The following is a 23428-nucleotide window of genomic DNA, read 5'->3' as shown; positions in this document are numbered from 1 at the left end:
TGTGTATTCCACATCACATTCACGAAAAACACTATGATGTGTAAAGTCATATAAACAGTTATTACATACTTTTATTTTTAAAAAAATGTTTATATAGTTACTTGGTGGCCATTTAGAGGTGTGTAATACATAATGTAATTATGTTCCAGATGTTACCTACAACATCACGAAAAGGATAGTTGGTACTCACCACGTGGCCAAGATGCTGAGTTGCAGATAGGCTCAACAAAAAGACTATTAGCAATACGTTTTCAGCCAAAATGACCTTCCTCAGAAAACACACACACACACACACACACACACACACACACACACACACAGCGCGCATGCACGTATGCCCAGTCTCTGCCTGCTGAGCCCACGTCAGGCCAGCTCTGGGCTCAGCAGCCAGAGACTGTGGTCATCTGTCTGCGAGTTTTGTTTGCGTGAGTGCATATGTGTGTGTGTGTGTGTGTGTGTGTGTGTGTGTGTGTGTGTGTGTGTGTGTGTGTTTGTTTTTTCCTGAAGAAGACTTTTTTGGCCAAAAGTGTACTTGCTAACAGACTCTCTGTTGTGCCTAGCCACGTCTCAGCATCTCTACTAAATGGTGAGTGGCAAAGTTCCTTTTCATAAATTGTCATTATTCCATCCGGGATTTTCGATTGTAGACATTATCTACAGTAGTACAAGAGGTGTCAAGGGGAAACTATTTCAATCTCAAGGTACAATGAATATTTTTTGTTTAAGTATATTTTTTGCCTAGAGTTAGCCAATAAGGTTATCTTTAAGTGATAAACTGAATAAAAATATGTAAAATTTGTTACCTTGATAACTTCTGTGTGCCCAAAGTTGGTCATTACACTTAGTTGTGCAGAAACATTCTTAAAAACCAAAGATAATGATTCCATCACAATATTTGCATTACTACATTGGACAATGTCAGTTCTTTCAAAATTTTAAAGCTGGTATACCACAGGAAGTCCTTTAGCACATACTTTTCACTAAGATCCAATATTGATAACAACTCATTGCTACATTTTTTATTATTTTATTTCCTGCAACTCACCAATCATTACTATCTGGATGAGAAAGAAGTAGATTTACTTATTTACTGCAGAATATAAGATGGCTGTCTGTGAAGAAAGTTTTCCTTTAATGGAAGTTAACATACAATACTGATAATTACACCAAGAACAAAAGCTACAAAAAGATAATACAACCGCTTTTACTGCCTTCAGTAGTAGATAATGGGTGGAATGATTACAGTAAGGCAAAGAAAACAAACATACTGTAGTGGCAACTTCTGCCACCGAATGTAACAGCAACACCAAATGTAGCATGAAGAGGTAGAAGGCACCGTATTAAGACTCATCCAAGCCTTCCAAGTGATTTATTGTTTCCGGATACAGTGTCCCTGTTCCTCTCGATCTGTGTCAGTGGGTCCTGCAATGCTGAGGACACCACTTCGCTGTCTGTGAAACGGCTTGGCGCTGAATGGCTGCCTCAGTGAACCGTGCACGCACTGCTGTGTGTCGCCCTTGGACAGCAACGGAGCTGCAGCATCGTCAGGATGCCGGCAGTTGACACAGCAGTCTGCATCCCTTCCGACTGAGCGCCGCTGGGTGTGAGCTGTAGGCGGTCAGCTGTGTGCTTCTCGCCGGCATGGCTAAGGTCGCAGTGACAACAAGCGCCTGCGATCTGGGGTCCAAATTTGCGACCCTCGCCTCGAGATGCCTCCGGTATGTTGGAAGCCAGAACGACTGCCCATGGTAGCGAGCCGTGGAGTGTCCCGCCGCTGGCTGGCTATGGACCCCGTGTCGGCCTCAGACGGTTGAACCACCGACCCGCCATGGAATGGAACACTGGCGCCCCAACTGCTGCTGCGTGTAGCTGGTGGTGTGAAATGCCCTGCCGTCCAGGAGAGCTGCCACACTTGAGTGAATCTCGTTAGAAACTCGCACCTATTTATACATGGCTGTGTGCCTCTGTTTTGCCATACGCACCGCTTCATGTCACATACTCATAACATGCTAGGTTGGCCAGTGGACCCCTTCTGCCTGTGAATTGCAACATGCAAAACTGCTACGTATACCCTTTCAGCAATTTGACGGCCCGGTGGCCCCTATTCTACGTCGCAACTGTTGGTATGCGTAACTCACTGCAATCCAGCCCGCACCTGACTGTAACTTGTGCTCAGAATACTGCACAAAACTAACTTTCCCTATCCTAAACAGTAGTGCCTCTACATTATTCCCCCCTTCGGAAAGACCCCATCCCCGGGTCGGCCCTTAACTAGCTATTAACTTGTTTGGGTTGGCACATATGGCGTTGTTGCTGTTGAGGTCTTCAGTCCTGAGACTGGTTTGATGCAGCTCTCCATGCTACTCTGTCCTGTGCAAGCTTCTTCATCTCCCAGTACTTACTGCGGCCTACATCCTTCTGAATCTGCTTAGTGTATTCATCTCTTGGTCTCCCTCTACGAATTTTACCCTCCATGCTGCCCTCCAATGCTAAATTGGTGATCCCTTGATGCCTCAGAACATGTCCTACCAACCGGTCCCTTCTTCTTGTCAAGTCGTGCCACAAATTCTGTTCAATACCTCCTCATTAATTACGTGATCTACCCATCTAATCTTCAGCATTCTTCTGTACAACCACATTTCGAAAGCTTCTATTCTCTTCTTGTCCAAACTATTTATCGTCCATGTTTCACTTCTATACATGGCTACACTCCATACAAATACTTTCAGAAACGACTTCCTGACACTTAAATCTATATTCGATGTTAACAAATTTCTCTTCTTCAGAAACGATTTCCTTGCAATTGCCAGTCTACATTTTATATCCTCTCTACTTCGACCATCATCAGTTATTTTACTCCCTAAATAGCAAAACTCCTTTACTATTTTAAGTGTCTCATTTCCTAATCTAATTCCCTCAGCATCACCCGATTTAATTCGACTACATTCCATTATCCTTGTTTTGCTTTTGTTAATGTTCATCTCATATCCAACTTTCAAGACACTGTCCATTCCGTTCAACTGCTCTTCCAAGTCCTTTGCTGTCTCTGACAGAATTACAATGTCATCGGCAAACCTCAAAATTTTTATTTCTTCTCCATGAATTTTAATACCTACTCCAAATTTTACTTTTGTTTCCTTTACTGCTTGCTCAATTTACAGATTGAATAACATTGGGGAGAGGCTACAACCCTGTCGCACTCCCTTCCCAACCACTGCTTCCCTTTCATGCCCCTCGACTCATAACTGCCATCTGGTTTCTGTACAAATTGTAATAGGCCTTCGCTCCCTGTATTTTACCCCTGCCATCTTTAGAATTTGAAAAAGAGTATTCCAGTCAACATTGTTGAAAGCTTTCCCTAAGTCTATAAATGTTAGAAACGTAGGTTTGCCTTTCCTTAATCTATTTTCTAAGATAAGTCGTAGGGACAGTATTGCCTCACGTGTTGCAACATTTCTGCGGAATCCAAACTGATCTTCCCCAAGGTCAGCTTCTACCAGTTTTTCCATTCGTCTGTAAAGAATTCGCGTTAGTATTTTGCAGCTGTGACTTATTAAACTGATAGTTCCGTAATTTTCACATCTGTCAACACCTAGTTTCTTTGGGATTGGAATTATTATATTCTTCTTGAAGTCTGAGGGTATTTCGCCTGTCTCATACATCTTGCTCACCAGATGGTAGAGTTTTGTCAGGACTGGCTCTCCCAAGGCCGTCAGTAATTCTAATGGAATGTCGTCTACTCCCGGCGCCTTGTTTCTACTCAGGACTTTCAGTGCTCTGTCAAACTCTTCACGCAGTATCTTATCTCCCATTTCGTCTTCATCTACATCCTCTTCCATTTCCATAATATTGTCCTCAAGTACATCGCCCTTGTATAAACCCTCTGTATACTCCTTCCACCTTTCCGCCTTCCCTTCTTTGCTTAGAACTGGGTTTCCATCTGAGCTCTTGATATTCATACAAGTGGTTCTCTTCTCTCCAAAGGTCTCTTTAATTTTCCTGTAGGCAGTATCTATCTTACTCCTAGTGAGATAAGCCTCTACATCCTTACATTTGTCCTCTAGCCATCCTTGCTTAGCCATTTTGCACTTCCTGTTGATTTCATTTTTTTTTTGAGACGTTTGTATTCCTTTTTGCCTGCTTCATTTACTGCATTTTTATATTTTCTCCTTTCATCAATTAAATTCAATATTTCTTCTGTTACCCAAGGATTTCTATTAGCCCTCGTCTTTTTACCTACTTGATCGTCTGCTGCCTTCACTACTTCATCCCTCAGAGCTACCCATTCTTCTTCTACTGTATTTCTTTCCCCCATTCTTGTCAATCGTTCCCTAATGCTCTCCCTGAAGCTCTCTACAACCTCTGGTCCTTTCAGTTTATCCAGGTCCCATCTCCTTAAATTAGCACCTTTTTGTAGTTTCTTCAGTTTTAATCTACAGTTCATAACCAATAGATTGTGGTCAGAGTCCACATCTGCCCCTGGAAATGTCTTACAATTTAAAACCTGGTTCCTAAATCTCTGTCTTACCATTATATAAACTATCTGATACCTTTTAGTATCTCCAGGATTCTTCCATGTATACAACCTTCCTTTATGATTAGCTATGGCATATTTCTTTACTAATAGAAAACTTAAATGTGGTCTAGTGTCCCTTAGAACCATAACATGACAAAACGTAAAAATTCCTTACTGGACGACCACTGCTCCATCAACCCCTTACCTACTCGTCTCACATCCTCTGTATCCAGTCCACCGCAACTTAGAATACCCTTGGTTCCCTCTTGGAATTAGCTATCCACCTCATCAGAAAGAAAACACATAACAAAGTTAAGGCTGCGATGACATTTGGCACAGAGGTGCTCAAAATGATCGTTATTTGCCGTTGCCTCTCTCTATACTGAACGACATGTTGTAGAATCTGATCAGTTGATATGTGCCCCTCTTGCTCTAAAGTGAACTAGTTTACGGATCTCAACAGGCATGGCTCCAGTGTTTGATTTAACAAGGTCAGATTCTGCCTTGGCAAAAACTCTAAAGTGGCTTCGGGCCAGTAAAGCTGTGACTCTAACATTCAATTGTGTGAGTCCTGAAATTGATGCTGGCAGGTGGAAGGTTGGTCCTATTATGTTACACTTGGTTCCATTGATTAAAATTCCGCTCCCCTTGAGCTCTATATGTTTCGCTTCTGCAAATACTCCCCGCGCAAAACAACTTGCTAGTACTACCAAATTCTCATAGGTGGAGAAGATCCAATGCATCCTGACCCGCTGCAAGCTCAATTTTCGCATGATGTTGATGCAAGAAATCTACTACTAGAATCATATCGTAGCGCTAGCTTACCCATGGTACTACCTCCATGCATGCATTAAATCGGACTTACTTTATTTAAAAGTAGAAGGCACCGTATTAAAACTCGTCCAAGCTTTCCAAGTGATTTATTGTTTCCAACTACAGTGCTCCTGTTCCTCTCAATCTGCATCACTGGGTCCCGCAATGCTGAGGACAACACTTCGCTGTCTGTAAAATGGCTTGGCGCGGAATGGCTGCCTCAGCGAACCGTGCATGCACAGTTGTGTGTCAGCCTTGTACAGCAGCAGAGTTGCAGCGGTGTCTGGATGCTAGCTGTTGACTCTGCGCCGCTCGGTGAGAGCCGCAGGTGGCCAGCTGCGTGCTTCTCGTCGATGTGGCTCAGGTCATGGCAACAACAAGCACCCGCTATCCGGAGTCCGAATCTGCGGCCCTCTCTTCAGGATGCCTCCAGCATGTATTGGAAGCCAGGACGATTGCCCGAGGTAGCGAGCCATGGAGTGGCCCGCCGCTGGCTTGCTACAGACCCCACGTCAGCCTCAGTGGGTCCAACCAGCAACCCGCCGTGGACTGTAACACTGGCGTCCCATCTGCTGCTGCGTGTAGCTGGAGATGTGGTATGCCCTGCCATCCAGGAGAGCTGCCACACTTGAATAAATCTCGTTATAAGCCCGGAACTATTTATTCACGGCTGTGTGCCTTTGTTTTGCCATACGTGCTGCTTCTCATCACGTACTCATAACACACTAGGTTGGCCAGTGGGCCCCTTCTGCCTGTGATTTGCGACATGCAAAATCGCTACATACACCCTTTCAGCAACTCGACAGTCCTGTGGCCCCTATTCTACTTCGCAGCTGTTGGTATGCGTAACTCACTGCAATTCGGCCCGCACCCGGCTGTAACTTGGCTCAGAATATTGCACAAAACTAACTTTCCCTATCCTATATGGTGGTACCGCTTCAATACAAACAATAATCACAAAGAGAATATTTACAAGTATTAAAAAGTATCAGGATCACATGAAGTTACAACAAACTTCCTTTATCCACAGTACTCAAGCTTATGTCATTCTGTATTTTTAAAGTCTCTACACAGTTTTCAAACAAAATTTTCTGGTCCTCAGCAGTGCAGTTGCAGCATGCTCAACATCCCAAGATAGTTCCTGAATGTTTATGGCAGAGGGAAGGTGGGAGGAGGAGAGATGAGTCAGTAATTTTTGTAGTAACAAGTTAAGCCAAGTTTAACGAGATTGCATACCTCTACGTTTCCCTCTAAAATACTGCAAGACTTACAAAGAATAACTGAATACATAGTGTTACAAATACCTGTTAAGTACCATCAGACTGCAGTCACACAAAATTCCACAAGCACTGAATTAATGGCGTAGGATCCCATCATATATGAGATTAAATACTAACATTTATTGAGGTTAGGTATATTGTCTAGTGGAGAAACACATGACAATGAAAGCACAGAAATGACTTATTGCAGCGCAATGGCACACTTTCTTACAATGATAACTGGTTTTGTGTGTTAGGCACGGTAACTGTGATTGTACCTACCGTGTTTTATAGACTATAAGACATTACAGACTGTAAGATGCACCTTAATTTTTAAACAATTTTTTTTTAAATAAAATTTTAATATTAGATTGCAAGGCCAAACTAAAAAATATTCTTCGTTTATAAAACCAAACTGACCCTTAAAATCCCTGAAAATTGTCATCTGGACTTTCTTCTTCACGATCATCATTGTTGTCCTCTTCATATATATATGACAGTTTTCTCTGTCATCGAGAGCGTTGCTTAAGCTGCGCTTCTTGAAAGATTTAACAATAATGTCTTCTCTAACTCTAGACCATGACGTTTTATCCACTGATACACTTGTTTGATTGTAGGTCGTTTTAAAGCTCCCTTCAGCATGAATTCATGATGGTTTCATCCATCATCCATCTGATCCATTCCTCTCTCATACTTGTTCATTGAGACATTGTAGATTGCAATTGTGAAGTAAGTCCTCCCGAAATACTAGCAAGCTCTGTATTTCCCATTTCAATTTCCCTTTAACAGAATTTTTCAAATGACTACTAAAGTGATCAAGCACAAGAAGGGATCTCTTCTCCAATAAAGCACCTATCCTCCTCTCCCACACACTGTTAATCCACAATTTCATACCAGCCATGTATGTAAACAACAACACTCTGAGGTATTTCAGAGAGTTTTTGGCACTAATTTGCACTTAAAAGTGATCATTGGATGAAGTACCAGAGCAGTGTAGTGCATTTTTTTATGTCCACTTGCTTTTATAGTTACGGTTTTATCACATTTGGTGGCAAGAGTTCTGATACTCGGCACATCAAATGTCCCAGGAGTGTCATCCACAATTGCTACTTGGTTTAGTTCCACACCAGTTTTCTTTCAATGTTGAATACTAAAACAATGGAATTATAATATTTTCTCTTAGTACTCTTTTGGCATTCTCTGAGATATTTTGGTTATGGTTTGCATGCTACGTCCATGATGCTTCAGAAACCTGCAGCACCAACCAACTCCACCCTTAACGTCGGTTAAGTTCCACTGCAGTGCTAGTTTACAAGTGTGTATCTGAATCATTTTTGTATTAATTCCAATGCCATTTTGATGGTGCCTCTGAATCCATTTCAAAACTTCATCTTCTAGTTTTTGCCATTTTGCATTCAGTCCTCTATTTGCACTTTTAGCCTCTCTAGCTGCCAATCACGAATGGTGTTTTTTGTTGGTGAAGGGCACAAATGCCACTCAGCTGCTCAATTTCCATGTTGTTCTGCTTATGCTATTACTTTCAATTTATAGCCCACATCATATGAATATCTTTTATTTTTACATTATGAAACTAGTCACTAACAAAAATATTGTACCGTTACCAATAACACTAATCACTTTCAATTTAAGTTCACTGGCACTGTCAACTGCAATGACACATCACAGGCTAGACAGTGTTCTGTGTTGGTGTTGACGGTGCGGGAGGGAGACAGTGTTAGCAAGATTGCGAATCCCCGCAACTCATGTTTGTCACATTGGTGCACTGCTGATGCCATCTGAATCCAATGTTGCCAGACAGAGATACGTTTCCCATGGCATCGAATATTTGGCCATTTTTAGGACTGTTGGGAATTTTAAATCACACATTGGACATTTTGATATTAATTTTGGGTATAAGAAGGACCAGAATTTTATAGGCAACTTTTTTAAATAGAAAGTGCTTCTTATAGTCTGTAAAATATGGTAACTATCTATTACATGTATAAGGTAAAATGAAACAGTGCATTGATACCACAGCAGTTTCAGAGTAACCAGTAATTTGCAGGTGCCGTGTACATCATCTATAAGTCACTAGGGTGCACAGAATAGATGTGGCAGCATTCATAGAGGAGTGGAGGGATACAATTGTGAAGAAATTTGAAGGTGTTGCCCTCTATGTGGCACATAGGATGGCAAACTTATGTCTTAATTGCTTAAAATTAAACACTAATAACGATAAAATTATTAACAGTTCACAAAGCTAAGATTACAATGAAAGAGAATCTCACAATTCACATATTGACATAGTTTATATTTCAGTTATTGTGTCACAAAAAGATTTATTTACACCAGAAATCTAAAAGTGGGCATCATTTTCTATGGCTCAGGAACAGGTACAATGTGCAGTTTAATGTCACTACTAGGGCTGGTATCACCATCACCAGGTTGGTCACATCCGCCAGTCTAAGCATTGCAGCAACGAATTGGACTGGTTACTTACAACCACACTTTGAATTCTTCTTATTTATTTTTAACACATCTTAGTATGTACAGTGCTTGAATAAAAGCAGTTATCAATATAAGAAATGGCAACATTATACTGCAATAAAAGTCACTTAATTCTGAAAAAGTAAAATCAGCTGTTTGAAATGCATCATTTTATCAGTGGAGCTTCACGTGTACCATACACTACAACATTAAGGAATACCAGTCTCTTAATTCTGAAAAAGTAAAATCAGCTGTTTGAAATGCATCATTTTATCAGTGGAGCTTCACGTGTACCATACACTACAACATTAAGGAATACCACGTGTACCTCCAGCTCAAATTGATTTTTTATCTATGACAGTTTTTGTTCTTGCACAATAATATATTGGTGCTCAGTTAATGTGTGTTCCATTGTCTTCATACAGTGTACGACATGGTTAATTTTGGCCATATAACAGTACTTCATTCAAAAAAATCACCACTAAACAGTACTATTTTACTAAAACCTATTAATCAACTGCCACTGAAATTAAAGCATCATTTTCCCCTTTCCTTGCTCCTTTCAATCTGGCAGCTACATAAGATCCTGTAATTGTCTTTTCCAATTGAAAGATTTATTGCCTCATTCCAAAAATGTTTAATTTGCATGTAAATAAGGACAATCTCTACATGTCTAAATAGTTCTCATAAAATTGTAAATATTAAAACATGCTTTTACATTTGCTTTTAGATTAACTTGCAATGAGTGTCAATAAAGGTACCCAAGAAAAAACTGAGAATAGTGAACTAACTGTTGTTAATTCTTCACATGATTAAGAGGTGATCATTAAATTCTATTTACTTGAAATCGGTTACTAGTATCCTTAAATAGATTTTTCACTGTTTTATCATGAAGGTCTTGTGAAGCGTTCTTATAATTCCAACTAATGGCATATACACGAAACAGAATTTAAACTATGACACCGTACATGCCAAACGAACTGAGTACCACCAGCCAGAGACTTGGAAGGACTTTCTTCACTCACCAATCACTATCAAGTCAGGGGCACCATAGAATTTAGTATTTCGAAGATTTATGAGTGATGTTAACAGAAGGAAAAATTATGGGCGAAATTAGCCATAAATGCAATGAGCTATACATTGTGCTCATAAATTTTTTCTGTAGTCCCCATTGCTACTGTGTGGATAAATGGAAACAATCACCATAAAGCAATCGATCTGTCACATCTCTGAAAGTATTCCACAAAGAATGGAAGCAATACTGCTTTAAACGGTTTTAATTTATACCACAGAAAGGCATCAAATAAAGTAAACATCAAAATCCCTATGCTGGGAGGACGGACAGACATACATACACATATATATTCTCTCTCTCTCTCTCTCTCTCTCTCTCTCTCTCTCTCTCACTCACTCACTCACTCACTCATTAGTGAAGTCTGTACAGCCACTTGTTTATAGAATGCAGAAAAGCCAAAATAATGAGCATTAAGCAAAAATGATCAATGCCCATCCTTACTGCAGTCTAAACCACAGCTCATTTTATGTTTGCCAAGAGACAGTACAGTGCACTGCAGATGCTATTAGTGCTAATCCTAAATCAAGGCAGAGCAGAAATCATAAAATCCAGCTCACAGTTATTTTAATTTTTACCAAAACATACTGAAATAGCCACATTTTCTTTTGCTGGCAAAGCATTACTTTTGAAACTTATATACGTTCAAAAAGCAAATGTTAATAAGAACCAACATACGACACAGGTGTTAACAGCTTAAGCCCAAATAATTTTGAGAAACATTGTTTAGTAAGACACTAGGCAGTCTCCAGTTAAATAAGCAGAGCCATTTTCCACCCAGGAAAAGCAAGCACGTTGAATCTTCCGCCACAAAATCACAACTGGGCCAAACTGTTTCTCACCTGTGTCGGCGGTCAGTGTAGTCAGCAGTATCATAATGCTCGTACCGCTGATTTCCTGAGGAACGCTGAGATCTTGATGTAGGCCTGCTGTTTGTGCCACTAACACCTGCTGGGGCAGGTGGAGTAGCTGGCGTACCACTGCCGCTACCACTACCACTTCCCGAACCGGATCTTGAATACAGTGATGTCCTAGACGTTCGCTGGGACGATTCATACCGAGAAAACCGGGAGCCAGGAGTTGATACAGTAGCGTCAAAACGTCCAGATGGTATTTCACGGCTGTTGAGAAGAAGAGAGAGTTTTCTGACTATAATAGCAGTCATAACATAACATAAAAATAAGCAATACAAACAATATCAGTTGTTTCAGTAGTGACTATGGAGGTGGTGGTGGTGGTGGTGGTGGTGGTGGTGGTGGTACTAGTATTGTGCATAGAACATAAAGGATACTTCTGAATATGCTGTTAAAAGCCATTTCATTCACCTTCGGTGTGATACAGCATCGAAAACAACTTGTCTGAAGAAGCTAAACACACAAAACTACATACTTAAAACTACTTACTTGTTTTCGTAGTGTTCCCATGGCCGTTCTGCACCGATCACTGCATGCCCCTGCTTCTCCAAGTGTTCATAGAAAGCTTCCTGGCATTCCCTGGATGCAAAATCAACTTGCAACTTGTGACCCCGCAATCCAATGCCCCGCATTTCCCTGACAGCTTCCTGAGCAGAGGCGAGCTGCAGTAAAAAAATTTCCACTGTCACTAAATAGAAACTTAACTGTTACGAATTTAAAAAGATAAAAAATTTTCCCTCTGTCAAACACCAAAAGTGCATTTATTTGCTAATACTGTAATACATAAATCTTAAAATTGTGTGAATCTCTTTGTTGTGTCTATCGCGACTCATATGGTGAGTAGTAACACTCCTTCTCTGGTATTGTTAAACGTTAAAAATGTAAGATTTGCCACTAAAAAAAAAGTTTCTAGTCAATTTTTGTGTGCTTTACAATTTTTTAATTCTTCAGAAATCATCATGCTCTTTATTTATATAAAACATTATAGCTTCACTAAGGAACATTATAGAAGATCATACTTTCAATTTCATCAACAAAGTACCTGCTCATAATAGATGAGAGCCTGGCCTCTTACACGATCCAATGTAATATGCAGAATTGTTCCATAAGGGTTGAACTGCATATTCAGGTACTTCTCAGAAACATGCTCTGAAAAGCAAAAGTAAGAATTAATTCAATAAACATAAGGTTTCAAAACAACAAGAAGTAGACGTAACACAAAGGATATAACAAAATGGCGGATGTGGAGACAAACAAAGTCCACTGACTTAAATGCAAAATGGTCCTTTGTTACTTTTACACGGATTTACCAATGTGCAGCAGTCGTATCAGACTCCAGTTCAACAGCCACTGTAGTAAGGAACTATAAATACATACTGAAAAGTTATATAAAAAAAAGTACTGAAGTGTAGGCACTACACTACCAGTTGAATAAAGAAGTTGTGATTCTTCAATGATTATAAGAATATACACTGTAGTGATTAACATTAACATCAGTCTTGATAAAATATAAACAAGAGTAACTAAAATATCAATTCCTTTGCTGTTAGCAATCACACAATTTATTATTCATTATCATAGGACTTCTTTGTTCAACACTCAAAAGTTACACTACTACCAACTATGAAAGTAAGCTGCAAATACTAACAGAATCTTCATGTCTCTTCCAGGTTTTTGTAGTTGGTGTTATACATTTATAACATTAAAAAATTGGAACTACTGGAGTTTACCTGTGATGCCATCCACCCAAACACACGTTGTAGGCATAGATTTCCCAAACCCCAATTTAATGCGGTTGTTGCCCATATGTTCGCCATCCATAGCACGTATAGCCTTCACAACACTACTGATGTCAGTGAATTGACAGAAGGCATATGGTATTGCAACGCCAGACTTTTTAATATCAATTTCCTGTAAAATAAAATCTTTTTGTGAATCACACATCTAAGTGGAAGTAGACTAAAATGACAATGTTTTCTTTTGAACCATTGCAGTAAATAAGTTTGTTCACGAATATAATGAAGCAGTGACCAACAAAAGTGTTGGAAGTGACAGAGAAAATTAATTTCCAGAGCAAAATACTCATTGTGAGTAAATTCAAATCTGTTATATAGATTTTAAGTGTAACTGTATGTTTGTTCGTCAATAACTAATTCATAATAATGCAACAATGTACTAGCTCCAGTCTGCATCTAGCAAATCCGATGACATTAGTTAAAATAATACAAGTATTTGTTGCTATAAACCTAATAAAACACAACTATGTACATTTACAGATGAATGTCTGCATGTTGGAAACTATAACATACAACAGAAAAGTGCTTTAACAAGTTTTTCCTTCCATCATTGCATAGTGGTACTTGATAATTATGCATGACTATCAAGCCAACAAAATATAAGTAGACCTACTAAAAAAGCTCAATACAGTTCAACCCCATTCCTAAAACAGGGGGCAGATAATTGGTGTGTGTGTGTGTGTGTGTGTGTGTGTGTGAGAGAGAGAGAGAGAGAGAGAGAGAGAGAGAGAGAGAGAGAGAGGCTTGGAAGGGAGGGGGCTGGGGGTACATGCTGTCATAATTAGCCAGGTGCGGGGTAAGAAAAATGTGAGAGAGATTTAAAAAAAAGTTCTTTACAGGTTAAAAAGCGTTGATATTCATGGAATAAAGCAATACAATAAAGTGATACGCAATAATATGGGTGCAGCCCAACCTTCTAAAAGGAGTAGAAATATTACAATTTTTAATATGCTTGGAGCTGAAGTGTTTTATTCCCAATCTCTCTCTCTCTCTCTCTCTCTCTCTCACTCCCCCCCCCCCCTCACTCCCTCTATCTCTCTCTCTCTCTCTCTCTCTCTCTCTCTCTCTCTCTCTCTCTCTCTCTCTCTGAACTGTCATTTCACATTTACTTCTGTCAATGCTCTCTCTGCCCTACTTATTATTCCTGCATTGCATTAATTCCCCACTTTGTTTCCAAATACCTATGCATTTCTCTAACCCAAACACCACAAATATCTTTTAAAACTTGAGTCTTTCAACTTTTAAATAGTCTTTATTATTTCTCTTAGTAGTAATTATTGTTCTCGCCCTTTGCAATTCAGTGCCAATTTCTTCTTTAAGTTCCCTTTAAACTGTAACAGATACCACACCCTCTTGCTTTTGAAGAATGGTTATGAATCAATTGGTTGATGCAATGTATACAAGAACTGAAAAATCTGCATTGAACTATTCTGAGGAATGAATCTTGTATTTTTAAAATGCGAGTTCATGCACAGTTTGTCTCAATTTACCCAACATACAATCTGAACTCACAATTATTTCTCCAAATTGTTCAAAATGTTTTCGAAGCTCAGATGAAGTGACGTCTTTCTCCAGGTTTCCAATGAATAAAGTTCGGGTTGCTTTAGGATGAAATTCATCTTGTTCAGCTTCATACAGTCTGAAATACAATTTCAGAAGAGAACATCATTAGCTGCAGTTGTGAAAAAATTATTTCACAATATCTCAGGGAAGAAATACGCCACAAATAACTAAAATAATGGGTTATCAACTATCACCAAAATGTCTAAAGACACATACTGAATCTAGCATAAGTTTGAAGGACAAACCTAGATTCACTCTCATCTACATCATAGCCTTGATAGAATGAAACTTCTATCTTGCACCCAAAGAACTGTTTATCATGAGAATCTTTCAGTGCCTTCTCTGCATCATCAGGTTTCTTGAAACAAACTATAGCGTAGCGATCTCCAGCTTGTCCAATAACTTTAACTGATGTCACTTTCCCGTACCTCTTGTATTCGTGGAAGAGTCCATCCTTAAGACTCGTATCTGCAAAGACAAAATGGAAATGAGATTACCCTATATTCCAAAATACTAAAATAAATAATGTGTTATGACTAAAATAGGAGCTCTGGCGATGTTCAATTAAGTGCTGGTGTCAAATTTTACTGGAAAAATGTGTATAATTAAAGATTTAGGAGTAAACATGGAAAAGAAAAACTGAAAGACGAAAAGAAATATACGTCAAATAACACTATAGGTACCGCAAAGCAATTGTCTATATGTCTATGGCAAAAGCTCAACAGTTTGCCTGTGCTCAGTTGCCATTAAATGTAGAGTTTCTTTCTTTCTTTCTTTCTTTTTTTTTTTTTTTTTTTTTTTTTACACTGAAACTTGTCTATAACTGGGATTTCTACTGCCTATCATCCACATAATATCTAGACAACGATTCAGTGGTAGTGATTACCATGCTGCACAAAACAAGAAACTAGAAGCTGATGAGTACTTCTATGGAAACCTGTCCCACAAATGCATTCGTATTTAGCAATAATCATCTTCGGACAAAGAAGTTTAGAGGTAATTACATACTGAGCACAAGCAGAGGATGGATGAGGATAGCAACTCATTTCCTTTAACTTCATCCTACTAGCATAATCATAGAGACCCACAAAACAAATTTACTTTTCCACTCATAAAACATACCACTGGAGCGGGTGGGAAGATTTCGAACACAGATGGCGAGAGGGCGGCGGTCATCTGTATGAACAGCAGGGCTGACATTGTTCATATGTGCTGCACTCACAGTCGACTGCAGAGACACTCTTCCACTGCCACGTAGTGCTCCATGATGGCTGCTAATATCAGAAACAGAATATGGCTTCAAAAATATTGCACACAGTACAATCTGCATAAGAAAACAAAGTTAAGACATCAATGTTTAGCAACAGAGTACTTCCAGAGAAAGCAATCAGGCTCAAATACATACTTGACAGGAAACCTTAAAATTAAATAAAAAATAGATATGTGGTTTACATGTGAGTAATAATTCGTAAGTTTCAAGGAAAGATGAAAACACACATTACAACAAACACCCACAAACAAACATTACACAATACTGACGCACCTATGTGGTGAACATGACTTGTCAGTGGCAGGGGTAGATGTTCCGGAGCTACAGCTGCTGGAGCCAGAGTGGCTCGAGCTGGAGCTGGAGTGAGAATGACTGCGAGATCGAGACCTAGATCTACTGGACGCAGAGTTCGAACGTGACTCGCTGCCCGATCGGCTGCAAAACAAATTCACAAAAACAAATATAAATCACTGTAGCATGTAATGACAAAGATGAGTTTATCACTTAGTAACTTCCAAATTTGATGTCAATAGTAAGAATATATATGTCTTGTATATGCATTTACTACAGCATTAACTTCTGCTCATTTCTTGTTAATTCTGTGTTAATGATGCAGTACAAAGTGGCATTTTAAATTGTAGAACACGTGTGTCAAAAAATTCAGAACATCTGAAGATCAGCTTTTGCCTAGTTCCCATTACTTTTCCATTTTGTGACCACCTCGTAGTGTAGCGGTAGCGTTAACGCCGACCACACAGGGGACCAGTGTTCGATTCCTGGCAGGGAACTTGGTGTTGTGTGTCCATCATCATTGACTCGCAAGTCACCGATGTGGCGTCACCTAAAAAGGACTTGCAATACGGTGGCCAAACTCCCCCAAATGGGACCTCCCAGCCAACAACGCCATACGATCACCTCCAGTTTTTCCCATTTTGTCTTACGTTTTATATCAGCTCTAAAGCTAAGTTAACTGACACATTGGTTTAAATTTCTTCACTAGCAGAAATATCTATACAGTATTTTAGACACTGTTTCTCTTCTTAAGACTTTTTTTGTGATTCTGCCCCCTCTCTTCCATCCCTCCTACTGAGATTTAGAACAGACAATTACATGCTCATATATTGTAAATATTGTAAACCACTAGGTACAAAACAGTGGAAACAGAGTTTTTCTTTTAAACATAATTAAAAGAAACTCAATGCCTTGGCAGCTGCAATTCTTTTCACAGGGAAAATATGTTCCAGATCCTCATAAAGAAACTTTGGTGGTGAGGCATGAGTTTTTCTATGTACCTTTTACCACGCTCACAAGATGCTTCATTTATAACCCCTTCTGTGAAAGTAGGATCATCCTTCACTCATACCAGAAGAATTGCCATCTAAGCTTCTTGAAGGAAGATCTCAAACACTTTATGTTTCTTCATTATGCTTGCAATTTTTGAAACAATATTTCATATCTCTTTCTTCTTGCTCTTCTTGTGGTTCGTCTAGCATTTTTGCTTGCAGAGCTATCTTTATTTGATGTTTTATATACCTACACTTATGGAATATTTCTTCTGAGTTCACTCTGTAAGCTTTCAGCATTTGACACTACACCAGCCCTTTGTACTAAAGTAATGAGTAAACTCAGTTTATTAAGGACAGTGGAGCTAGACACCTGCAAATATAAATTTGTATGGGTGGGCTCATAGCAAACGCAGTGTCCTTAAAACCCTTCTTCCTTATTTCAATCTAATACATCCAAAAATAGTAGTGTAGAGGGCGACAGACAGCTGCAGAGAAAATAGAGTGAAACATGAGTAGTTCTTGCTTGGGATGAGGCACATGTAAAACCAGCAGCCAGACCATCAGTGGACGTTTACATAGTCCTTTATTCAACCAGTCAACTTGATTCCACCATGAACATGTGAACAAGTCTTTAATTATTCAATCCAGCTGGTACAGGTATTGAAGTGCATTTCCTTCTTCACGTAATATTCCACACAGAGTGGCAGGCATAGTAATGACCACTGGTACAGAGAGGCAAGCTGTTTACTCAATGGAGCGTGACACGGATCGCTGACTCGGCGACTGTGATGGTGATGCAAGTGCCGCATGAGGCCCACTGTGGTTGCTTTGCAGGACAAGGGCAGCCAGCAGTATTTTCTGTCTCTATAACAGGCTGCGGCATCCTGGTTGTGTGACGTGGCACGGCATAGCCTGTATTCAAAGGCTGGACTCGAAGATTGTGCTGACAGTGAAGAGCAGCAACGTATTGCTGATGCGGTGTTGGCTGCCCGGGCTGGGCAGACTGGAAGAGGTCCTTTGTTCACGACCCAATGGCAGCAGAGTTTATGGCGAAGACTCCTGGCTGACACAGCACGCACCATGTGTGGCCCTGTTGTGCCGAACATAAGGTACTAGGCTGAGCCAGTGTTTAACTACTGGTTCTCGGCACTGAATTCTTGGAATAGATGTGTTTGTGGGCCACTATGAACCATCTGAAACAGGGCAATGGCCGCTGTCTGGCATAATCGGCAATGAGCGTCAACAATGCTGATGTCACACGTGCTGAAGTGGCTTCTTCAAGCCTGGCCCAAGATACTGACACCTTAAATATTGTAATGGAAGTCTTGTTGCTGCTGAGGGGTACTGATCAAGGGTGAATGATGGCCAGCTGCATCCAATGCCAAGGCTTGTGACCTGATTTCGGTGGTCGTACCCTAGACGACACGGTGGCCGATATCGTAGTTCAATGACCAGCATGCTGTCTGGCAGTGGCCTCATTGCATTTATGGGCTCTGATTTCCGCTTCAAGTTCTCCTGTAATTTTGCACTTTTATAATCTCCTCCCTTCAGCGACAAAAATTCGCCCTCAAATTTTACTGGAATATACACTGTTTATTTACAGTTATTTACGGTTCTTATTCCACTTTCACTAAAGGGTATTACATTATTTGTCTGACTTCACTAGCAGTTTTCTACACTCTCTCTCAACAACTGAGTCCATATTTTCTCATTTTGACACTTTACTTGTGGTCATTTTTAGTGATTACCTCACATCACGGGAAATAAATGGGGTTCATGAAAGGTACCCTGCCTGCATAAACTCATAAGCCTTTCTACTTAATATTAACATACTAAAATTCTTGTCTCCCACTTTCTCCTGTCATAGATGATTACATCGCCACATCTGGTAACTAGAAAGAAAAAAAAACCAGAAAAATTATCATACATTACGCTACGATACAGCCTGTATTTACAAAACAATATTACATGGTTTTCAGCACTGACACCAACAAGAAACCACACAATTTCTTTACATTAATCTATATCTTTAGTATCTTGTTATCTGATTACTGTGATCTATGTCAGTAATGAGAACTTTACAAAATAAAGTGGACAATTGTAGCATTTCCACTGCCACCTTCTTAATCATATTAACCTTGCAGAACTCTATAACAAACACAATTCTCAAACTTCATCCGCTCAATATATCAGTAAACACATGTAATACCTCATCAAACACTCAATTCTAATCATCCCTCTTCACAACAAATCTCGAATACATCACAGTAAACCTCAATATTTCCACAAACAGATATCTCTCACTCCATGAGAAAACAAGTAATCCTGTAGCCCTGCTTTGCTGTGCTCTTTGATACCACAGACATACTTCCTTGTTCAAAGTTACTTTCCTGTTACCCTCCTGGTCTGTAACACAAATTTGAAAAACTTCATCTAATTTTCCCATCATGTTCTCCTGTCATAACAAACTTTTAAAGACGCTGTTGGTGGATTTCTGCTATAATGTTTACTGTGTCCCAGCAAATCTGGATCAGTTTAACTGACATTAGAGCCAATAATTCGTCTCATATCTGTGTGATGCCTCAGTATATTGCTGCTTTGGGGCAGTCACGCATAATGTAAAGACAGAAAATCTGAACCATCCAATTCTGCTTTGACTTTCAAAGCATGCTGTACATGGTCAATGCTGAGCTACCACTGGTTACCTCTACCTTATTATTATATTTATTATTGGAGTTAAAGGTTCAGCTCTCAGGCCCTTACCAAACACTACAGTGGTACCTAACCCCAATATTATACAGTAAAATAAAAAAAGTTCAAACTGAAGGATGTAGGGAATCCCACAAGTGAAGATGTCAAACGTTTGTGCTGCTACTTTTACGTCTTGCTGCCCCTACTGAATCATTGCCTTTGGTCTTCTGCCATCAGTATTCCGTGTATCTTCTTGATTGTCACAGATCCCAAACATCTCAGTTCTGACACCAAATATAATGTATGAATGCACAATCCTCCCTGTTGGGGATTAAAAATGCAGACTAGGGACAGCTGCGGAGAAACCAGAGTGAAACACGAGTAGTTCTTGCTTGCCACAATAGGTTCCGTGTCTTCCTGTGGGCACGGTAAGGTCTGCAAGTGGTTTGGGAGACAGGTGTGATGTATGGTGAAATGGCAGCAGATCAATGGTGGACATTTACAAAGTCCTTTATTCAATCATTAACTTGATTCCTCCATGAACATGAACAAGGCTTTAACTATTCCATCTGGCTAGTATAGGTACTTAATTGCATTTCCTTCTCCATGTAATATTCTGCACTGAGCAGCAGGGAGAGTAATGGCCAGTAGCACAGAAAGGTGGACTGCTTACTTAGTGGAGTGTCGACACAACGCGCTGCATCAGCAACAGTGACACAGATGCTGCACGAGGACCATTGTGGTTGCATTCCAGGTTAAGACCAGCCAGTCACATCATCTGTCATTACAGCTGTGACATTTCTTGTGGTGTGGTGATTGCGTTGCCCAGACTTGAAGACTGGACTGACAGTGAAGAGCAGGAACTTGTGGCTGCTGCAGTCTTGGCTGCTTGGGCTGGCCCACACAGACAGATGTCCCTCGCCTCTGACATCATAGTGACAAAGTTTACGGTGTTGGCTCCCAACTGACATGCAACAATTGCTGTGCATGACCTTGCCATGCTGAATATGACGTACTGGCTATGTTTAGATATGTGATGCATGTAGTAGCTTTCACGGTACCTGAATAATAATTTTTCTCAGTGCAAAAAATTTGGCCTATTTATTTTCTTCCACACACCACGAAAAGGTCATGTCACTCACCTCCTGCTGCATGCCAATGGTGAAGAAGTTCGAAATTACCGACACGGTCATGAAGAATGCAAAGTTTTGCAGCGTCGAAAGAAGAAACACCTAACAGAAGTGTGCAGATCTTGACAATAAGGAAGTAAGTTCATGTTAAAATGGAGTCAAAGGAAACAAACTACACAATCTAGAATTTGGGGATCAATTGAAAATAATTGATTTCTATTAATCTATTTATTTATGTACCCTTTCTTCTTATTACTGTTATATATTTATATGTACACACACACACACACACACACACACACACACACACACACACATATATATATATATATATATATATATATATATATATATATATATATATATAAAAATTGGCACATTTTGGCTCGATTGCATTTCTGGGCTCTGACTTCTGTTACAAGTTCTCCTATGGTTTTGTCCCTTAACAGCAGACTGCCATTCATTTCTCGTTACACTGTAAATTTGATATTTTCGTGAATGAAGTTTATATGTTCAAAAAACTCTGATCAATTTATTCTCACCTTGGGGCCAAATTATGAATGTGTCATTGACATACCTCCAGAACACGTCAGTCTTAAAACCGGAGAGCTTAGTGCTCAGTTGATGTTTTGATAGTAACCACCCTACTTTAGTAAGGATTTAATTTTGTAAAATGTTAGTCATTTTATCCAAATTGTGTCCATACTGTTTCTGTATAATGACAAGATGCACAGTACATTGTTTGGTTGCAAAAATCCATCACTTAATGATACACTGCACTATCTGGCAGTGTTTGTAAATGTCTAAATTGTATGTAGCCACATGTGCAGGTTTCAAAATGCATCAGCCAGTTGTGGACAGTGGGAACTAAACTTAACAGTCTATGAAAAGCTAAACAAGTTTTTGTTTATCTGCCCTTAGTGAACACCATTTTTGATTAGGTGCAAAGGATTAAGTTTTCTGGTGTATGTTTAATACTCATAACTTTCTTTTCATATTCATAAGTTGAGCTAAAGGTTTGTGAAAATATAGTTAAGTAACTTGGATAAATGGAGGTAAGTAGCGTTTATGATGCACAAGAGTCTTCATAACAAAAATTACTGCAGTATAATGCTTGTTAGTTTGCAGCAGAACACTTATCAAAATATGATGGGTAATTTGCTGTACAAAAATACCAAACTGTCACTACAATGCAGTTATACCTGCTTTACTACACAAGGATTGAATAATATGTGTAATTCAGACATACGGAATGCAGGCACATTATATTACGTCACTAAACAAACGCCTACAGCTATGAAAGGTCATGGTACTTTACATATTCTTTACATGGACACCACATTTAATGCAAAATCCATTCAAGGGACATTATCCAATTACTGGAGGAACATTCCAATGGCTCGATTTGGGAAACACTAATGGCAATAGCCATGTACTTAACAGCCCATTACCATACAGTAATGATACAAAATACTTAACTAGTCTCCTCTATGCTGAACAATGAGTAGGATGTTAACTATGCTTAGAATTCCCTCATTTTAAGAGATGTGACATTGTTCACGGACATTTTTGTTACTTCATGAGCTGCTTCTTTTGATTTAAGAGAGAACATACTTTACTGAACCAAAAAGTTCAGTAGTGTTTGTGGAAATTACAAGAACAACAACTAAAGTGCTCAGACTGCTACAAATACAGTTTATTAATTAGTAGTACTGTGTAGCAGATAGACCTGTATGTGAAACTTACAAAAAGACTGCACAACCTCTTGCACTGCTAGTGTTATGTTTTATTCAGACATATGAGCACATGTTACCTAATAATGAAATCTTATTTTTCAAACTGTATCAAACTGATTAACGTGTGTCATAAAATGACAAAAAAATCAATTTAATATCAGTAAACTTGTCTACCCTTTGATTTGAAGTGAACAAGGGGAAAGAAATAATAAGCCTTGTGAAACTATAAATAAATTAACCAAAATAAAGACACACTATTCCAAACTACACCCCTCTGCATGTCGGTGAAACCAAAATCTGCTGCTGGGTAACATTCTATGCCATTTTGCTCCACCCCACTGCAACATGCTCGGAACTTCCCCGGCACACTGTACAAAATGTAGTCACGACACTGCCGTTCGAGCCTGTCTGACTCTTCAACCAAGTGCCTCCTGAAGTCACTCAACGTGCGAATAGTGCTCCAGTGACGATGCATTAAAAGTTTAAACTCACCCCAAATGTACTGAATCATGCCCTTATCAGCAGATAAGATGGGCCATTCCATTCGGTGATCTGTGTCTCCTGGAGGAGGGTGTCCACTAATTGGGTGCAGTGTTCATTCATTATCGTTTCCTAAAATAAACCCATCCTGTCCAATACCAACAGCCTCAAATTACCCTTGACAACTATGAGAGATGTCAACATCAATAAGTGATAGTAGGTTAGGTTAGTGGTGTTTAACGTCCCGTCAACAACGAGGTCATTAGAGACGGAGCGCAAGCTCGGGTTAGGGAAGGATGGGGAAGGAAATCGGCCGTGCCCTTTCAAAGGAACCATCCCGGCATTTGCCTGAAACGATTTGGGGAAATCACGGAAAACCTAAATCAGGATGGCCAGAGACGGGATTGAACCGTCG

General features: G+C 39.6%; 1 protein-coding gene across 1 annotated transcript in view; it reads right to left on the bottom strand.

The window, feature by feature from the left end:
• The window catches only part of LOC126457175 (protein split ends), a 370024-nt gene that overhangs the window by 69599 nt on the left and 276997 nt on the right, over nucleotides 1–23428 (bottom strand). The window contains exons 6-13 of the mRNA XM_050093261.1: nucleotides 15964–16125; nucleotides 15543–15694; nucleotides 14666–14888; nucleotides 14370–14496; nucleotides 12792–12972; nucleotides 12104–12210; nucleotides 11551–11723; nucleotides 10990–11268 (exon numbers count right to left, since the gene is read on the bottom strand). Of these exons, the coding sequence (XP_049949218.1) occupies nucleotides 10990–11268; nucleotides 11551–11723; nucleotides 12104–12210; nucleotides 12792–12972; nucleotides 14370–14496; nucleotides 14666–14888; nucleotides 15543–15694; nucleotides 15964–16125 (1404 nt within the window). The remainder of the gene's footprint in view (nucleotides 1–10989; nucleotides 11269–11550; nucleotides 11724–12103; nucleotides 12211–12791; nucleotides 12973–14369; nucleotides 14497–14665; nucleotides 14889–15542; nucleotides 15695–15963; nucleotides 16126–23428) is intronic.

The sequence above is a fragment of the Schistocerca serialis genome, chromosome 2, assembly GCF_023864345.2.
Source record: "Schistocerca serialis cubense isolate TAMUIC-IGC-003099 chromosome 2, iqSchSeri2.2, whole genome shotgun sequence".
In the NCBI taxonomy this organism is placed as follows: domain Eukaryota; kingdom Metazoa; phylum Arthropoda; class Insecta; order Orthoptera; family Acrididae; genus Schistocerca; species Schistocerca serialis.
The sequence above is the reverse complement of the archived record's forward strand: the minus strand, read 5'-3'. Positions and strand labels throughout refer to the sequence as shown.